This window comes from Chlorella variabilis (genome assembly GCF_000147415.1).
Source record: "Chlorella variabilis unplaced genomic scaffold CHLNCscaffold_11, whole genome shotgun sequence".
In the NCBI taxonomy this organism is placed as follows: domain Eukaryota; kingdom Viridiplantae; phylum Chlorophyta; class Trebouxiophyceae; order Chlorellales; family Chlorellaceae; genus Chlorella; species Chlorella variabilis.
Window position 1 is genome coordinate 892,182 of NW_005435077.1, and position 16,485 is coordinate 908,666.

Sequence of the window (16,485 nt, forward strand, 5' to 3'; positions counted from 1 at the left end):
TCCAGCGGTCTGTGGCATATCGTAGCAGCACTGTGGTAGGGCAGACAGCATATCCTCGGGCCGTTGGGGACCAATCGAGGCCGCCAATTTCGAGCCGACAATTCGAGCACCTGCGCATCCTGTATTGTCCTAGGCCCCTCCCTGCAGCCCCTGGAGCATGGCAGCCGCTCTGATCCCTCTGGGGCTGGCGGGCAGCGCCGCCCTGCCCTCCCGCCGCACCTTCCCGGGGGTGGCGCCGCAGGCGGCGGCGGCACGGCGGCCCCGCTGCAGGCCCTCCCGCCTGCGCGTGGCAGCGGGCAGGCGCCTCAGCGAGGCAGACCTGTACCAGGGCATTGCCCCCGCGGGACAGGTGGCGCCGCAGCCCGCAGGGCAGCCCTGGTACATCACAGGCGCGCTGGCCTTCCTGGGCATCATCGCAGCACTGCGGGCGGCCAAGGCGCTGAAGAAGAACATGTGAGCTTGGCTGGGCGCTCCAGCGCCTTCATTGTTCGTTTTTTTTTGTTCTTCTCTTGTTATCCTCCCTGGCTGAGGCTGCCATCAACTCCAAAGGTGGCAAGCGGGACAGAGCCGCTCCGTTCAGCCCCCCATGCTCCTCTACTCCAACTGCCCTCCTGCTGCTGCTCTGCGCCGCAGGTCGGGCGGCAACAGGCTGGAGGAGCGGGGGTTCAAGCGCGGTGGCGTGGCTGACGATCGCGCCTACACAGGTGGGCGGCGGCCAAGCGGGACGGTACCTGCTGACTGCGCCGCCCTCCCCGCAGAGTGCTGCCTTGGCTGCACTGCGCTGCGCACTGCACTCCATCAGCATGCTCCCTTGTAAGGCTCAACAGTCGTCTGCAAGCTCATGCTGTTGTTGCTGTGTGTGTACATCTGGCTGACGCGCGTGCTCACCTGGAAGCATGTGCTGGCCCCGGCCGCCGCCGCCGCCGCCTGCAGCCGCCATCCGAGGCATGCGCAAGATGCAGTATGAGGAGCTCAGCGACGAGGCGATCCAGGCGGCGAGGCGGCGGCGGCAGCGCGAGGTGGAAAGGCGAGCGTGGGGTGTTCCCGGGGGTCGCAGCGGGGCCTCGCTGCTGGCAGGCTGGGAGGCGGCGCGCAGGCGTGTGTGCGCGCGCCCTGCCGTGCTTACGAGGCTCTACCGCTGCCGCTGCTGCTGCAGGGACATGGCGCCTCTGGACCTGGAGTCGATTGAGCTGCCTGAGAACCACCCGTTTGCAGTGAGGAAGAGCCTGGCGCCAGGTCAGCACGCAGAAATGTGGCATGCCGTGCGTTTTGGCTTAACTAGGCGCTTTGCTGCTTTTGGTTTTGGCTGGTTGGCTGCTTGATGCATTGGATTGGTTGGTCGATGCTGCTGTGCGCTGTGCGTGGGCTGCACGCCTGCTGCGGCGCCCAGGTGAACGATCGGTGCATGGGATGACGTGCCGCCTGGCTGCCTGGCTCCCTCCCCGGCTTCAGAGGAGGAAGCGCTGCAGCGCAGCCGCATGTCGGCGCGGCGGGGGCTGTCTCCTGAGGACATGCAGCGGCTGCGGGAGCAGCAGGCGCTGGCAGACCAGGCAAGCTGCTGCTGCTGCTGCCGCCGCTGCTGCTACTGCTGCTGCTGCTGCTGCCGCTGCTGCCGCTGCCGCGACGCTGCTGCTGTCAAGTCTGGGGCTGCCTGCGCAACGCAGGGGCATCTGCAACCCCTGTGCAGCTACTGCATGCTGCCCCAGGATGCCAGCCAGCCCGCATACTGCCCTCCCTGCCTGCACCCCCGCCTTGTGCAGATGGATGCTGAGGAGGAGGCACGGCAGGCGGCCCGGCGGCGGCAGGCGGGCCGGTGACGATGTGCATTGCATGCAAGGGATCCGTGCAGCTCCGACGGACTTTCTACCACACCAGCGGCACCCTCTGGCGGCGGTGCCGCAGCGTTACCAATTGAGTTCTGCACATGGGCGGCTGCGCTTGCTGCCAAGCCGCCGCTTTCTCCACCCTCTGGGCCCCACGCCTTTCTGTTCAGCACTAGCGGGAGCCTCTGGCCCTGGCCCTCCCCTTCTCCCTTGCTGCTCGCCGTTCCAATGCTCTGTTTTTTTCGTCCTGCAAACCGGCTCTGAGAAGCCGTCGAATGCTACAGAGAGGGGGCGGAACTGGAAGGAACAGGATCCAGATGTTCTCTGGATCACGATGTGAAGCCCACCCGCTCTCGCCCCCCTTGTGGTCTGCTTCCACGACGCGAGCAGGGCTAGTGTACACTCAACGCACGGGCTGGACAGAACAATGGGAAAATGGCAGGTCATGTAGTGTACACGGGGAGTGCTGCCTGCAGAGTTGGAGACAGATGGGCTACCGCAATGGCGGTTGGCAAACAGGCAGAGGCGCCCGGTATCCTGAAGCGGCGGGCACGCGACACAATGGGTGCAGGCCAGCAACAACAAACAGGTGGAAACAGTGGTGTGCGAGACGCAATGTACAACTCTGTGATGACGGATGGAGCGGTGGAATGAAATTGAAACTTGCAAGTGCCATCGCACAATCCTGGCTACCCAGCCGCTCCCATGAGGAGACGGGGGAAGGTGTGCCCGTGGGTATGCGTGGCGTGCGAGGCGCCGGCTGCTCACTCCAGCTGAAACATGGACGGCTCGCCCTCGCCGCCCTCGCCCTGCCCGCCGGCCCCCACCAGCACAGCGGGCCCATCGTGCTTCACGCCGGCGCCGGGCAGGCCGCCGTGGCCGCCATCGGCCGCCTCCGCGGCTGCTTGGTCGACGCCTGCGGTGCCCGCCTCGTCCCCGGTGCCGCCCCCGCCACGGTGGTGCAGGAGGCGGCTGGGAAGGATGTGCATGGGGGTACCAAACGGCGTGTCTGCGGCGCTGCTGCCACAGCTGTCGATGGTGTTGCCCCCCGCAGGGTGGGCGGTCGGCGGCGGAGTGCAAGGGATGGCTGCAGCGGGGGACGCCGGGCCCTTGGCGGTTGGCTGGCCTGCGCTGCCATCTGCGCTAGCATCCGGGGCGCCATCTGCTGCAGGCGGCTCTGCGGCAGCAGCGGCAGGCTGCGAGTCGGCCAGCTTGGGCCCGGCGCCACCGGCCTTGCCGCCCGTCTGCGGCCTGTGCAGGCGGCGCCGCAGCAGGGACAGCACGGCAGACCTGTGCTGCTGCATGGCAGCCGCCGCCGCCGCGCTGGCCGCCGCGCTCGCACCCGCAGCCGCGCCGCCGGCCGCGTCGCCGCCCTCTCCAGCAGCCGCCGCCTCCTCGGGTTGGCCGCTGCCGCCAGGCTGCCGCTCTGCATTGCTGCCGGCAGCTGCGCTGCTCACGCCGCTGCTGCCGCCATCGGCGCGGCGCTCCTCCACGCTGCTGCCGTCCCCCCACGAGTCCAGGTTCTCCACATCAGTGCTGCCCATCATTGCGCTGCGGGTGGCCACAATGTCCCGTACAAACGCCGCGGGAAGTGGGCCCACGGTGATGGTAGTGACCTGCAAATACAAGACAGGCAGCGGCAGCAGCGGGGCCAGCTGGGGGTGAGAAGTGTGGTGGACCGAGGCGCCGCCCCCACGGATCTGAATGCAGGTGGCTCCGTGAGCAGCAGCACAGCTGCAGGAAGAAAACGTGTTGCCGTGCAGAGCAGAAGAGCGGGTCGGGCAAGCACGGGGGCAGGGCAGGGAAGGGCAGGGCACAAGCAAGCAGGCGCCGCACCTGGATGGCGCCAGACTTGACGTCGCGGCGCAGGCGGCGCAGGTCCACAGCCGGCGGGCCGCGGAGCAGGCTCAGCAGCGCACCGGCCAGCTTCTCTGCCGCGCACCCCGCCTGCTGTGCCTGCTCGGCTGCCTCCTCGTCCTGCCGCTGCTCTGGGCAGGCGGACGCCGGCGGTGGCGCCGAGGGGGCGTCAGCTGCTGGCGGCGGCGGCGGCGGCGCTGCAGGGCTGCTGGAGGCGGTGCCGTAGGCTGGCAGCTGCAGGCTGGTGGGGCCCAGCCCCTGCTGCAGCCAAAAGGCAGCTGCCGGCCGAGGCGGCCGGTGCCGTCCCTGCCTGGCAGCGGGCGTCACCAGGACCACCTGCGCCCCGTTGGGGAGCTGCCTGGCCTCCACAGCCGCAGGCGGCGCCGTTGCGGCGCCAGCCAGTGCTGCCGCCACGCCGCCGACGGCTGCTGCTGGCTGCGTGGGCAGGGGCAGCTCCCAGTCCCACTCTGCCGCCGTCTCCCAGAGCTCACAGCCCTCGTGCACCAGCGGACCTCGCGCCGCCGAGGCTGCCACCGCAGAGGCGGGCATGTAGCCTAGCAGCGCAGCATGCGCAGCGCTGCTGCCGCCGCCGGCGGCTGCCCCCTCGCCAAACATGTCTAGTGGCTGCTGCTGGCCGGCAGGCGCCGGTACGCCTGGCGCTGCCTCGGGGTCTGGAGACCACACCAGCTTGAGCAGCTCGGGCTCTTTGGGAGCCTGAAGCAGGCGCAGCGTGCCGCGCCGCGCGTCGGGCCGGTACTGCACAGCCGCCGCGCGGCTGCCGGCCGCCGCGCCGCCCTCGCCGCTCGCCCTCCTGCTGGCGGCCTCGCCGCTGCCGCCGGTGTCGCTGCTGCCGCTGCTGGAGGCGCCGCGCTGCTCCCCCTCCTCCTCCTCCTCTTCCAGCACACTCAGCGCATCCAGAGAGTGCAGCAGCTCAGAGGAGGCGGTGGCATACCAGCTGGAGCCCGACCCCGCAGCCAGCATGCGCCCCGCAGCCACCTTGAGCAGCGTGCGCCACTTGGGGATGGGCTGCACCTCCACATACACCATGCCGGCAGCCGCGTCTGCGCCGGCGCCGCCGCCGCCGGCGTCGCCGCCGCCCGCGGCAGCCGCGCGCGCCTGCTGGCCCAGAGACGAGTAGGTGGGCAGCCAGGGGCGCACCATGCCGTCAGACGACAGGTGGCCAAGCCTGCTCAGCGACTCGCCCCTGCACATCATGCGCGGCACATGCCAGGGCAGCACAGCACAGGAACAGTCAGTCTCTGTCCCTGACAGCAGGCGCCAAGCTCTAAGCCTGACAGCATGCCCGCTCGCAGCGCAAAGGCCTCAGCAGGCAGCGCCGCCCCGCCCACCTGCACAGCGCGGGCTGCTGCACGCCGCTGCGCAGCGCCAGCAGCGGCGCGCGCGGGTGGCGCAGCGGGTCGAACGCGCGCGGGGCGCGGCTGATGCGCTGCGGCAGCGCGGCCGTGGCGCGCCCCAGGGCACCCGCCGCGCCGAGGCCGCGGCTGCGGCCCCGCTCGCTGGTGCCGCCACGGCGCTGCCCCTCCAGCAGCTCCAGAGCGGGCTCCACCTGCTGCCAGCTCTCCACAGCAGCCTCCACCGGCGCCAGCCACACCAGCCTGCTGGCGGGAGCGGCATCCATGCCGGTGCCACCGGCATGCTCGCTGCTGCTGCTGCTGCTGCTGCTGCTGCCGCCGCCAGTCAGCGCCTCCAGGGCTTCCGCGCCGCCGGCGCCCAGCTCCTCCCTAGGGCACAGGATTGCAACGTCCAAGGTGATGCCAGCTGCGCTGTAGCGCTGCTGCAGCTCTGCCGCCGCCGCCGTTGGGTGGTCTGCACACAGCCCTGCTGCTGCCCCGGAGCTGGCGACAAAGGCGGTGACGTGGGTGCTGCCTGGCGGGAAGCAGCGGCTCACCAGCTGCAGGCATGGACCAGAGGTAGGGGCGTGGGAAAGGGAGGGTGGGAGCGTGGGCACATGCGGCACATCCCACCAATCGCACAGCGCGACACGGCTTGTGGCACTGCCAGATCAGGTCGCACATCCACGGCAGCAATAGATGACAAAGGAAGAGGCAGGCTCAGGCGCATACTCAGGCGCAGGCAGGTAACAGCAGCAGCACCCACCAGGGCCAGCTTCAATGCCGCCTCGAGGTTGGCTTCCCCGTCGGGCCGCACCCCTGCCAGGGCCTGCTGCAACGCCGCCGCCTCGGGGCTCGGGTGCAGCGCCACGGCTGCCTTGCCTCCGCTGCTGGTGATCAGCACCACCTGCTGCTGCTGCTCCCCGCCCCTGGCGCCGTGGGGCAGCTCCAGGAAGCGGCGACGCCCGCTGTCCGACAGGCAGGCTCGGGACTGGCAGGCGATGAGCTCCCGCTGGAAGTGAAAGCGCGTGGTGCCTGGGCCCCAGTCCTCTGACAGCAGGCTGCAGGCGCTGGCGTCCAAGCTGCAGGCAGAGCAGGGGAGGGGCACGGGACTTGTGACGGCCGGCGCCGGCGGCAGCTGTGCCGGCTACTGTGGGCGGGCAGCCGGGCGGGCCGGTGCAGCCACCCGGGTGAGCTGCGGCGCCGCCATCATGAGATTGCGACGGTCTGGCGGGCCGCAGGGGCTCTGAATCGAGGCCCGGTTGGCCGAGTCAACAACACGGGCACGGGGGCACCGCGGCAGCCGCTAAACCCCTCCATACGCCTCGGGGTGTGATCGAAGACGCAGCCCGCTCACCAATAGACCTGGGCGCCCATTGCAGCGGTGTTTCCCAGCCGGTGTGCGCCCCCGCTACCGCCTTGGCTAGTGCTCTGGCTCGCCCAAATGCCAGGCAGCGCTCCAGAAAGGTCTTGCTGGCGGGGTTGCGGGAGTCACTCGCGGAGAACCGTCCACGAGGCAAAGAGCGAGCTGGGCAATGATTCAAGCTTGAATGGTGCGCAGATGGAAACAAAAGTGGCTGAATCGAGGAGAGCGAAGTGGGATGTGGGTGCCCGCTGCGCCTGCTCAGCAGGCCGCCGTCGACAACTCCGCCCATACATCCAGGGTCAGGGGTAGAGGTTACTGTGAAAACAACAGACAGAAGTGTCGGAGGCGCATTGCACAGGCTCATGACTGGGATGAAATGCATATGATAAAAACTCGGGCGGCAGTAATGCGCCGTACAGCGCCGCCCGACGAAGAGACAATGCCGGTAAAAGAGTCAGAAAAAGTTGAAAAGAGAAGCTCGGAAGTAGACTGGAATGATAAGGGAAGCAATTGTGTGAAAAAATATTTGAAAAAGACAGCAATTCAGGGAAGAGCATTGGATGGCTGCGGGGGCCTGGCCGGAACGGGCACGAGACACGCTTTCTCGCTTGTTTTGCTATCCTTTATTTGTCACGGCTGTTGCACAGCCCCTCCAGCTGGATCATGAGCTGCTGTGCGGTGGGGCGCTCCGCAGGCTCCAGGGACATGCAGAGGACAATCAGGTCCGCCACCTACTGCAGGCACGTCTCAAGCCCAACCATGTCAGGGTTGACAGGGTGTACAGCTGCGCTCGGTGCTTACCCCAGCTTGCGCACGGCGGTCCCCTCGCCCACCCACCTGCGGGCACTCCTCAGGCACCGCCGGCATCCTCATCTCTCTGCGGTACGGCCGCTGCCCTGTGGCGATCTCCCACAGCACCTACACGCCCAGGTAGCAGGGCAGTGCCAGATGGGGCGCAGGCAGGGCAGGGTGGCAGGCAGGGCGGCCGCGCGCATGCCGCGCGCATGCGTGTGTAGCCAGCGCATGCAGCTCAAGCTGCACACAGCCAGCTCACCACGCCGAACGAGTAGATGTCCACAGCCGAGGTGCAGCGCCGGCCTGTGATGACCTCGGGCGCCATCCTGCGCGCCAGGGCCCGGCAGGAACAATGTGAGGAAGAATGTGGGCAGTGCTTGGTACGGCCTGCAACTCGGAGGGGCGAGCAGCTCAAGGGGACTTGACCCGGCAGCCGCACCCCCGCAGCCTGGCCCCGGGGCGCACCAGGAAAACGTGCCGACCGCGGTGGGGAGCTCCGACAAATAGGTGGCATGGCGCAGGCGGGCCACCCCCACGTCTGCGACCTTGGCGGTGCCGGTCCCGGTCAGCAGCACGTTGGCGGACTTGAGGTCCATGTGGACCACGCGCTGCGGCGCAGCAGGGCCGAGGAGGCGAGCAAGGTGGGTGCCACCCAGAGAGAGCTTGATTGGCACCTTGGCCCACAGGCGGCAGAGCCCCGGCAGCAGCACCAGCACAGGTGCCTCAACCCACCTTAGAGTGCAGGAAGTTGAGTGCCTTGCAGATGTCGAGAGCCACGTAGCAGCCGCGGGCATACCTGCAGCCAAGCCGGGGCAGGACAGCAGCCGCAGCCAGGTGTTCACATGGTGCACGCAAAACATGGAAGGGAACCCCAGCCTGGGGTTGCATGCCTGGCATGCCTGAGGCATGCCATGCACGTGCTCGGCCCCTTTCAAACGCCAGCCAGGCCTTGGCCATGCTGGTACACCCACCTACCCCCGGCCATCCCGCCCCTGCTCACCATCCAAACAGCCTATTGTTACTGTTCGCCTTCCTCAGCTGCAGCGCGCTGTGCAGGTCCCGCCCCGAGCAATACTCAGTGATTAGCACGCCCTGCGGCCCGCTCAGAGCGACGCCGTATAGCGCCACCACGTGCGCGTGGCGCAGCTGGTGCAGCCGCTCCGCCTCCTGCAGCCGCAGCCGGCTCGGCAAGCGCAGGTCAGCGCGGCGCAGGCAGGGTGCGTGCACACCCAAAGAGCGGCGATGCTGCGCTGCAAGACCTCTGGCGCACAAACCCCACGCCGGCCAGCCCACCCCCCTTGCACCTCTGCACTCTCTGCCCCACGGCGCCACCCCTAGCTGCGCCACTGCACGGCGCCTACCGTGACAAACAGCTCCTGCACCGCGGCGCTCCGCCCGAGGTCCACTTCCTTTGCCGCCACCATCTCTCCCCGGAACGTGGCCTTGAACACAATGGCTGCAAGCAGGGACGGAATCGGCAGGCTGGCTGGGAAGGCGGGAGGGCACTTCCCGCCCAGGGCGGAGCCAGGCTGCACAGGGCAGGGCTGCATGCAGCGGGGCAGCGAGCCTCCTGGCCCTGCGATTCTCCACATGCCCACCCGCCTACCTGGAGACGCCTGCGCTGGGAAACCCGCTGCACATGACCGTTGCCAAGCTCCAGGGCCACCCCCTTTGCTCCCGTGGGCCATCCCCAAGCCTCCGAGAGTACGCAAAACAGCAGCAGCTTCAATACAACAGCCCAAGCCAGCCGCAAGCGCTGCTGATCCCCTTGCATGTGCCGCCGCGGAGCTTGTGAAGCTCAAGACGCAGGGCTAGGCGCTTCTAGCGCAAGACAATTGCATGGGAGGCCTCTAGCGCTTGCGCAACTGCATGTGAGGTGTTAGAGGGTTGGTCCGGAAGCCACTCCTGGAGGCTACCGCAAAGCTCCCACAATACAGTGTGGCCCACACTCGGGTTCAGCTGCCTGCTGTCCCAGGAGATGAGCACAAGAGCAAAACCACGACAGGTTGGTTCTGAACAGTGCTAGTTTGCTCCAAGAGTTGCCGGCGGCGGCGCGCCGCACGCCAAGCTTGCGCCAAGTCGGCCGCGCATTTACGAGTGCCCCCCCTGGCAGCCTCAAGGCAAGCTTGGCCTTTGCATGTGCATGTGCACAGGCAGCACCCTGCCAGCGCTCACAGCTTGTGCCGAGCTGGAGCGCCGCCCGCAGCTGCTCAGTCCCGCCGGTTGTACAGCGGGCGCAGGTAGGCGGGGTGGTGCAGGGAGCGCACCTCGTGGCCCAGGCAGTACAGCAGCTGCCCGCGCTTGCCAAACGCATCCAGGTGGTGGACATCCTGCAGGCAGCAGGCAGCGGGCAGGCCAGCAGCGGCAGCAGCCATAGTGGGGCTTCCGCAGCCTCCCCGCAGGCGCGGAGCGCCGCGATCATCGTATGATACCGGCGCCCTCTGGCAGCCCCCAAGCGCCGCGCCCAGCACCAGCCGCGCCGCCTGCCTCCCCGCCCGCCGTGCCTCGCCTTGAAGCGGAACTGGCGGTTGGCCAGCGCTGCCGCCAGGTCGGGAGACTTGTCGCGGTAGCTGCGCAGCAGGCAGACAGCGGGACGGGGTTGGCTGTCGAAATGGGAATTCCCAGTTTGGGGGGGCTCGAGCAGCCCCGCAGGGAACTCCGACGCTGCAGCGAAGCGGCAGCCTCTAGGCCACCGTGGCTGCCGCTGATGCTGGCCATGCAGAGCAGCAGCGGCTGCCGGGCTCACGGGTGGTCCAGCTGATTGATGCCCAGCGCCAGTGTCTGGCGGAAAGCGGCGGAGAAGCGGGTGGTGTAGAATGCCACGTGCCAGCCGGTCCACAGCTCCTCCACCCCCTGCAGTACAGGGTGGAGAGGGGAAGGGGGCAGGGGGCAGGCATTGACACGAGGCGGGAGGGAGAGCCGGGGAGCAGGTACATGTGCCCAAGGCTGAGCGGTGGCGGCATGTGCCGAAAGCAGGGACCACCTGCGGAGTGAGCTCCCCCAGGGACGCATCCTCCTCGAAGCGCAGGCAGGTGCCGGGCCCCACGAGCACCCTGCTGCTCTCGCCGCCGCCGCCGCTGCCGCTGCACTCCACGACCCTGGCCCCCAGCTGCTCAGAGTAGAAGCGGGCGATGAAGTGAGCCGTGCCTGCAGCGCAGCCGGCGGGGCAAGCAAGGTGCAGCAAGCTGGAGCAACCAGGTGCAGCAAGCTGGAGCAACCAGGTGCAGCTTGCGGCTTGCCGCGACACGCAGCGGCTCCCGAAGCCGCCTCTCCGCTCACCCCTTGCCACACACCTGGGAAGCAGGGCAGGCGCAGCTCTACGATGCCGGCGGGGAAGGGGAAGCCGGGCGCCGACTCCACCAGCAGGAACAGCTGGCCCCACGGGTCGGCCGCTGTGATGCTGTCGCCGCGGCTGGCGGCCGGGGCGGCATCCCCCTGCCGCTCCTGCCCCGGCTCCTGCTGCTGCTGCTGCACTGAGAAGGAGAAGGCGGTGTCTTGCAGCACGGGGCGCAGTGCCGCCAGCCGCTCCGCGGCGCGCGCCAGGCTGGGCAGGCGCAGCACGATGGTGCCGCGCGTGTTCTGCGGCGCCGCTCCCTTGCAGATGTGCAGCTGCTGCCTCCCGAGGTTGTACCTGAGCGGCGGAGGAGCAGGAGCGGGGGCGCCGGGTTGGCGGCAGGCGCCGTGCGAGGGACATGAGGGCAGCAGCAATGCACGACGCATCAAGCGCTGCAGATCTTGGCTGGGATGCGCAGCAGGCGGACAGCAGCACAGCACAGCACAGCACAGCAGCACATGCAGAGAGGCGCAGCAGCTTGATGCTCCCACCACGTCACAAAGGGCCCGCCGCGCTGCCAGCCGAGCGTGTCGGGGTCGGCGGTCAGGCCCAGCCCCTCGGCGTAAAACACCCGCGCCAGGTCCAGGTCGGGGACCTGGTGCCAGGTGGGGGTGGGCAGGAAAGCGGCGGCCGAGGCGAGAGCTGCCGTGGGTTTGTGGTGGCTGAGGTTGGCGGCTGAGGTTGGGTCACCCACAGCTACTCCCATGCTGCGGCACTGTCCTGCCTGGGTTTCCTCTCACCTCTAGGTTCACGTGTTCCAGGTGCACCACGTCTCCCACATCCTGCTCAGCGCCGCCGCCCGCGGCGTCACGGGAGCTCATCGCCGCCGCCGCCGGTGTCGGCGCCCTGGCTGCTGCCGCGCCGCCGCCGGCACCTCTCGCTGCAGTACTTGACCTCGCCCCACACCTGCCGGGCGGGAACGCAGGCACACCGCAGCAACACAGACCCAAGAGTTGGCTTTAAAATATCCCCAGCCGGTGGCTTCACAGGCGGCGCCTGCCCGCCGCTCACCGCCGCCCACTTCTTTCTCCAGTGGAACGGCCGGTTGCACACCGGGCAGACTTTGAAGTCGGCCTTGCCGTGAGTTGGCTGGGCCTTGGCCGCGCTGCGGTTGCTGCCTTTGGCGGCCAGACACTGCAGGGGTTTGCGCACTCCAGCGGCGCAGGCATAGCGGGGCAGGAGCATTGGCGACCTGCCGAGTTTGTGGCGCAATTGAGCGCACCGTCGGGAGTTTGGTTGGCAAGCGCTGACGTGGCGCCGCCGCTGGCGCTCGATCCTTGTATTTGTAATAAGTTCATTCAACCAGCCTGGTGCTGCAAGGCTGAGTCTGATCAAGGTGGTTGCCACACAGATGCTGCACAGGGCATTGGTTTGCAGGAAAGCCCTATAGAGTGTCTCTTTCTCGCCGCGTGTACCTCATGCCGCAGTACCCCTGGAAGCTGGAGGAGCATGTGCTGTTTCTCACAAGGTCACAAGTGGCATTGGATTGTTGCAGCTTTCAGGATCCAACATGCACCATCTCAAAATTGCTCGTTCGAAGACCCCTGGCACCTGCCCCGAAAGGGCCCCTACTGCCCACCCTAGTGCCACCTCTCCTTCCCTCCAAATCCAAAAGCCCCAAACGCTGCCACTTGGATGCCTGCTCCAGCCGAGGCACTGCTCCCTCAGTCCAGGCAGGGTCTGCCCGTTTCTGGCGTCCAGGCCAGGCTAGAGCCCCTGACGAATGCAGGGCGACAACGCCCCAGGAGGCCCGTTTGAGCCGCCTGCCGCCGGCGCAGGGGCCGCCGGCACACCCACTGCCCCAGCCGCCACCGTGCGGCCCTCCGCCGCCGCGCCCTGCGCCCCGCTGGTGCCCATGGCTCGCTCCGAGACCCTGACCCCTCTACTGCCCTGCGGCCTGACTGAGAAGGAGCTCTCTGAGCTGGCCTGCATGGCAGCCGCGGCAGACAGCCGCCGGGGCAGCAGGGTCGGCCCAGAGGATGGTGGCGCGGGTACGCATCGCGTCGCTGGCTTGTGGCCTGCTCCTGCCGTCCTTTCCGCGCTCCACTGTGCTTAGCTGAGGCTTAACCCCAACTGACGCGGGTGCCTAGGCTTGCCGCTGCGCTTGTTGCAGGTTTGCCAGCATCCGCCTCTGCTTGCAGCCCCGTAGCCTCCCCTGGCACTCCCGCCAGCCCCGGCCGCGGTGCCGCAGCACGCTCCGAGGGCCACGGCACCCGCCTCAGCTTTGAGCGCATCAACCGAGTGGCGGCGGCAGTGGCGGCCGAGAAGGCTCGCCGCCGCTCGCTGGAGCAGCAACGCCGGCGGGAGCGGCCGCGCAGCCAGGGCCAGCTGGCGCGCCAGCCGGAGCCGCGCCGCAGGCAGGCGGCGCCGTCCCACCCGCTGCTGCAGCTGGGCAGGCAGCGCTCGCTGTCGGAGGGGCAACTCGATGCGATGCTGGGCCCGCCCACCCCCCGCGGCTCTGTAGAGGCGGTCACGGCGGCGCAGCGCCTGGCAGCCATCTCTCCAGACCCCAGCACACTGTCCCTGGCCGCCCCAGACACCCCCAGGGCCGCCGAGCCGACGCTGCAGGGCAAGCGCCCGACGGCGGCGGGCTACGGCGCCCCCAGGCCCGTCCGCCGCTCCGCGCCGCCGCACACCGACGCCGCCTGGCGCCTGCAGCTGCGGCAGCAGGCCGGCGCGGCCGCCGCGGAGGGCGGCACCCCGCCTGGCAGCCCCTTTGGGCTGCGTGGCAGGCGCCGCGACCCCGACCCGCTCCTGCCAGACCTGCCTGGCGGCAGCAAGGCAGAGGCAGTAACCAGCTGGCTGCAGCGCAGCAGCAGCGAGCACAGCGAATTCGGCGACGAGCCGCCGACCGCAGAGGCCCGCCCGCAAGCCGGCCCACCGCGCCTGCCGCTAGCAGGCGTGCCGGCGGCCGCCGCCGAGCACCCAGCCTTCCCTTCCGACCCGGGCTACGGAGGCTACTCGGCTGGGCCAGCGGGCGCCGCTGCCAGCGCCGCGGGCCGCCCCTCCAGCTTCCCCCTGGATGATGGCAGGCGCACGGCGGCGGCTCCCAATGCCATGATGCTGCGCCTCGCCAGCGAGCCTCACGGGCAGGCTGGGCAGCCGCAGCCGCAGCAGGAGCAGGAGCAGGAGGCGGAGACGCCGCGCCGAAGGAAGGGGCTGCTGGCATCTTTCAACCGCCTGCTGCGCATCTGAATGCGGCAGCCAAGCTCAAGCGGGTGCCCCTTGCATGACGGCCGGCTCCTCTGCCGGTACCCAAAATTTTCCCCAGCCAGTTGTTCTCTTCCACACACACAATTTTCCCTGGAGACGCAAGTTTTCCTCTCACCCCAGCCCCCCTCCAAGCCCCCCACCCACCCAGGTCTCTGCTGTCAGGTGCTTAGCCCCTGCCTCCCGGTGCCGTGTGTACCATCGTGCCCCGCTTGTGCACAGCACTCGTGATCTCCCTCCCGCCGCATCACACCGTAACTTGAATGCTGAAAGTGTTTTGACGTCTGGCTCTGCATGCTCTCTTTTAAACTGTTTATCAGCGAATGGATCCCTTGCGATAGCTCCCCCAAATGAACCCTTGTCGTGATTAGCGCTGCCATGGCATGTAACCCGAGCAGAAGCTCAACCGGGTTCCACGCTGGAGCGGCGGCGGGAGGCGGTCGAGGAAGAGGGTAACACTCAACGAGGGGGACCAATTGAAGGGAGGGAAGAGCGACTTGAGCATGGGAGCAGGCCTGCTGCCCTTACAGGGGCTGGCTTTCAGGCGGGTGCAAGAAGGCTGAAGCCGCCGACCGCAGGACAACTTTCCACCAGCTGCCTTTTCGTCATCCCCCACTGGGGGCTGCCCAATTCGTCTCCCTGGCGTGTGTTTTGGGCCTGCAGCCTCCCCAAGTGGGCGCGGGGAGCCCAAGGGAAAAAGTGCACCTGCGTCAACCCCTCCCCTTCCCCTGCCTTCTCACAACCACCTCCAGGCAGCCATGGCTGCCAGGGAGGCCCCCATCAGCGCCAGCTTCCACTGGAGGCCTGGCCTGCGGTGTGAAACGAGTGGCGAGCCCATCATGCCCTGCGGCCTCACAGCCTCTGAACTCGAGGACCTGACGGCAGGCATGGAGCAGCAGCGCCTGGCACAGCAGCAGCAGGACGACGGGCGGCGACCGCCGCCGCTGGTGTCGGTCTGTGCGGCGCGTGCGGCTGGTGCTGCGGCGCAGGAGGGAGAGCAGCAGACGCCAGGTGAGCCTGCTCTTTGGTAGTCCAAGGCTGCCAGCTTGACCTTCTGCATCAAGCTTGGCCGGCCCCTTGTTCAATCAATGCCGCGGCTCGGCAGCCCACAGCAGCCTGTGCAGGCAGGCAACTGAAGGCGCGGCAGCCGTTCACCGCACGCTCACCACCCCCTCCTGACCCGGGCCTCCACCCTGCCTGCCCGGCCGTTGTGCAGAGGCCCAAGCCCAGAACCCAGCCACCCCCGTCATTGCAGACAGGAAGAGCGACGACCGCAAGACGGCCGGCGAGGCGGCAGGCACTGGCGACTCTGCGGCCAGCCTGCTGGGCAGCCACCACACCGCCTTTAGCACCCCAGGCGGCACCGTCGCGCGCAGCAGCCACAGCGCCGTGCAGCTGGGCAGCCGCAGCGTCCCGGCGCTCGCCGGCGGGCTCAGCGAGGGCGGCGCCAGCTCAGCGAACCACGCTGGCAGCAGCGCGGACGTGTTTGCCACCGTGAACCGCGTGGCGGCGGTGGCTGGCAGCGAGTACGTCAAGCTGCGGTCTGGCAGCTCGAGGCGGCGGTCTGTGGAGCGGCGCCGCTCGGGCGACCGCCGCCGCGCTGAGGCGCGGCACCAGCTCCCCGCCAGCGGCGGCGGCGCGCTGTTCCAGCCCACCTACCTGGCGCAGCTGCGGCAGCATGCGCAGGGCCAGCGCGCGCGGCAGCTGCGGCAGGCAGCCGTCATGGCGGCGCAGCTGCTGGGCGAGTCGCAGGCGGCGGCTGAGGCGGCTGCGGCTGCCCAGGCTGGCGTCCCTGGCGGCAACGTGGCCGCCTGGCTGGCGACCTCTGCTGCAGCGCCGGCCACGGGGCCCGACACAGCAGGCCAGCAGCCTCCCTCGCCCCCCTGCCATCGCCGCAGCTCGGCTGAAGCCCTGGCCGCCGCCAACCCGGCTGCGTTCTGGCCTCCGGCACCGCCGGCGCCGTTGTCGCCGCCAGCTGCTGGGGAGCCTTGGCCGCAGCTGCCACAGCTGCCGCTCGTGGAGCCAGCACTCCAGCTGCATGACTCAGCTGACAGCTACTCCTCTCCTGCCCCGCCAGCCGCCCGTCGCATGGGCCCCAGCTGCACTGCCGCTGGGGCTGCGCCGGCAGCCTGTCCCAGCAAGCAGAAGCATGGCGAGTGCGGCGGCGGCGCGTCCAAGGAGGGCAAGGCCAGGGAGGCTTGCTGGCACCGCTTCAACCCCGTCGCGGCGCTGTCGCGCCTGCTGCGCTTCTGAGCCACACGCAGGCCGGTCGCTGCTGCGCCCGCAGCCAGGCAGCCGAGCGCTCTGAATTCTGCGACAGGCTGTCATTATGAAACGGAATGATCCCCACCCCACATTGGGGCCCACATGACTAGCACTTCAAGAGATTGTTTCCTCGTCTGTTCCCCGCCCTCCCGCTCGGCACAATTTCCCCAGCCCTGTGCTGACACCTCTGGCTGAGACCAGTCCCCCAGAGGCGCCTGCATGTTTTTCGTCCTTCGCATGCATTGTTGATGGTCCCCTTGATGGGCCCCTTGAGCAGCGTGTCCCCTCCCGCTGCACCCATCGCCGTGACACCACGTCACGTCATGCCCGATGCAGTTCCTTGTGGCTGCTGCCAGCAGCGCCGCCGCTGGCAGTTTGGCTGCCGTGAATGAATCCTCAGATCCGTTTCCTTGCTAATAGGCTTGCATGCCCTGCATCCTGCATGAATCCCTACATGAATCCCTGCATAAATCCCCTGCTACT

At 68.6% G+C, this 16,485-nt stretch overlaps 3 protein-coding genes across 3 annotated transcripts; 1 reads left to right on the forward strand and 2 right to left on the reverse strand.

The window, feature by feature from the left end:
• Nucleotides 1-2,587: 2,587 nt before the first annotated feature.
• Nucleotides 2,588-6,409, reverse strand: CHLNCDRAFT_134417 (hypothetical protein; the record flags this gene model as incomplete). The annotated part of the gene is made up of 5 exons (XM_005847409.1): nucleotides 2,588-3,439; nucleotides 3,660-4,884; nucleotides 5,030-5,592; nucleotides 5,799-6,114; nucleotides 6,390-6,409. The coding sequence occupies 5 exons, from the start codon at nucleotides 6,407-6,409 to the stop codon at nucleotides 2,588-2,590; spliced, it is 2,976 nt and encodes a 991-aa protein (XP_005847471.1).
• Nucleotides 6,410-7,021: 612 nt separating this feature from the next.
• CHLNCDRAFT_134418 (hypothetical protein) lies at nucleotides 7,022-11,348 on the reverse strand (the record flags this gene model as incomplete). Its single annotated transcript, XM_005847410.1, has 14 exons — nucleotides 7,022-7,093; nucleotides 7,236-7,316; nucleotides 7,453-7,519; nucleotides 7,659-7,801; nucleotides 7,926-7,989; nucleotides 8,194-8,360; nucleotides 8,555-8,649; nucleotides 9,480-9,523; nucleotides 9,665-9,763; nucleotides 9,940-10,046; nucleotides 10,177-10,340; nucleotides 10,487-10,824; nucleotides 11,019-11,122; nucleotides 11,268-11,348. The coding sequence occupies 14 exons, from the start codon at nucleotides 11,346-11,348 to the stop codon at nucleotides 7,022-7,024; spliced, it is 1,626 nt and encodes a 541-aa protein (XP_005847472.1).
• A 902-nt stretch (nucleotides 11,349-12,250) lies between these two features.
• CHLNCDRAFT_52576 (hypothetical protein) lies at nucleotides 12,251-13,722 on the forward strand (the record flags this gene model as incomplete). The annotated part of the gene is made up of 2 exons (XM_005847241.1): nucleotides 12,251-12,518; nucleotides 12,719-13,722. 2 exons carry the CDS (start codon nucleotides 12,251-12,253, stop codon nucleotides 13,720-13,722), a joined length of 1,272 nt encoding a protein of 423 aa, XP_005847303.1.
• Nucleotides 13,723-16,485: the final 2,763 nt, after the last annotated feature.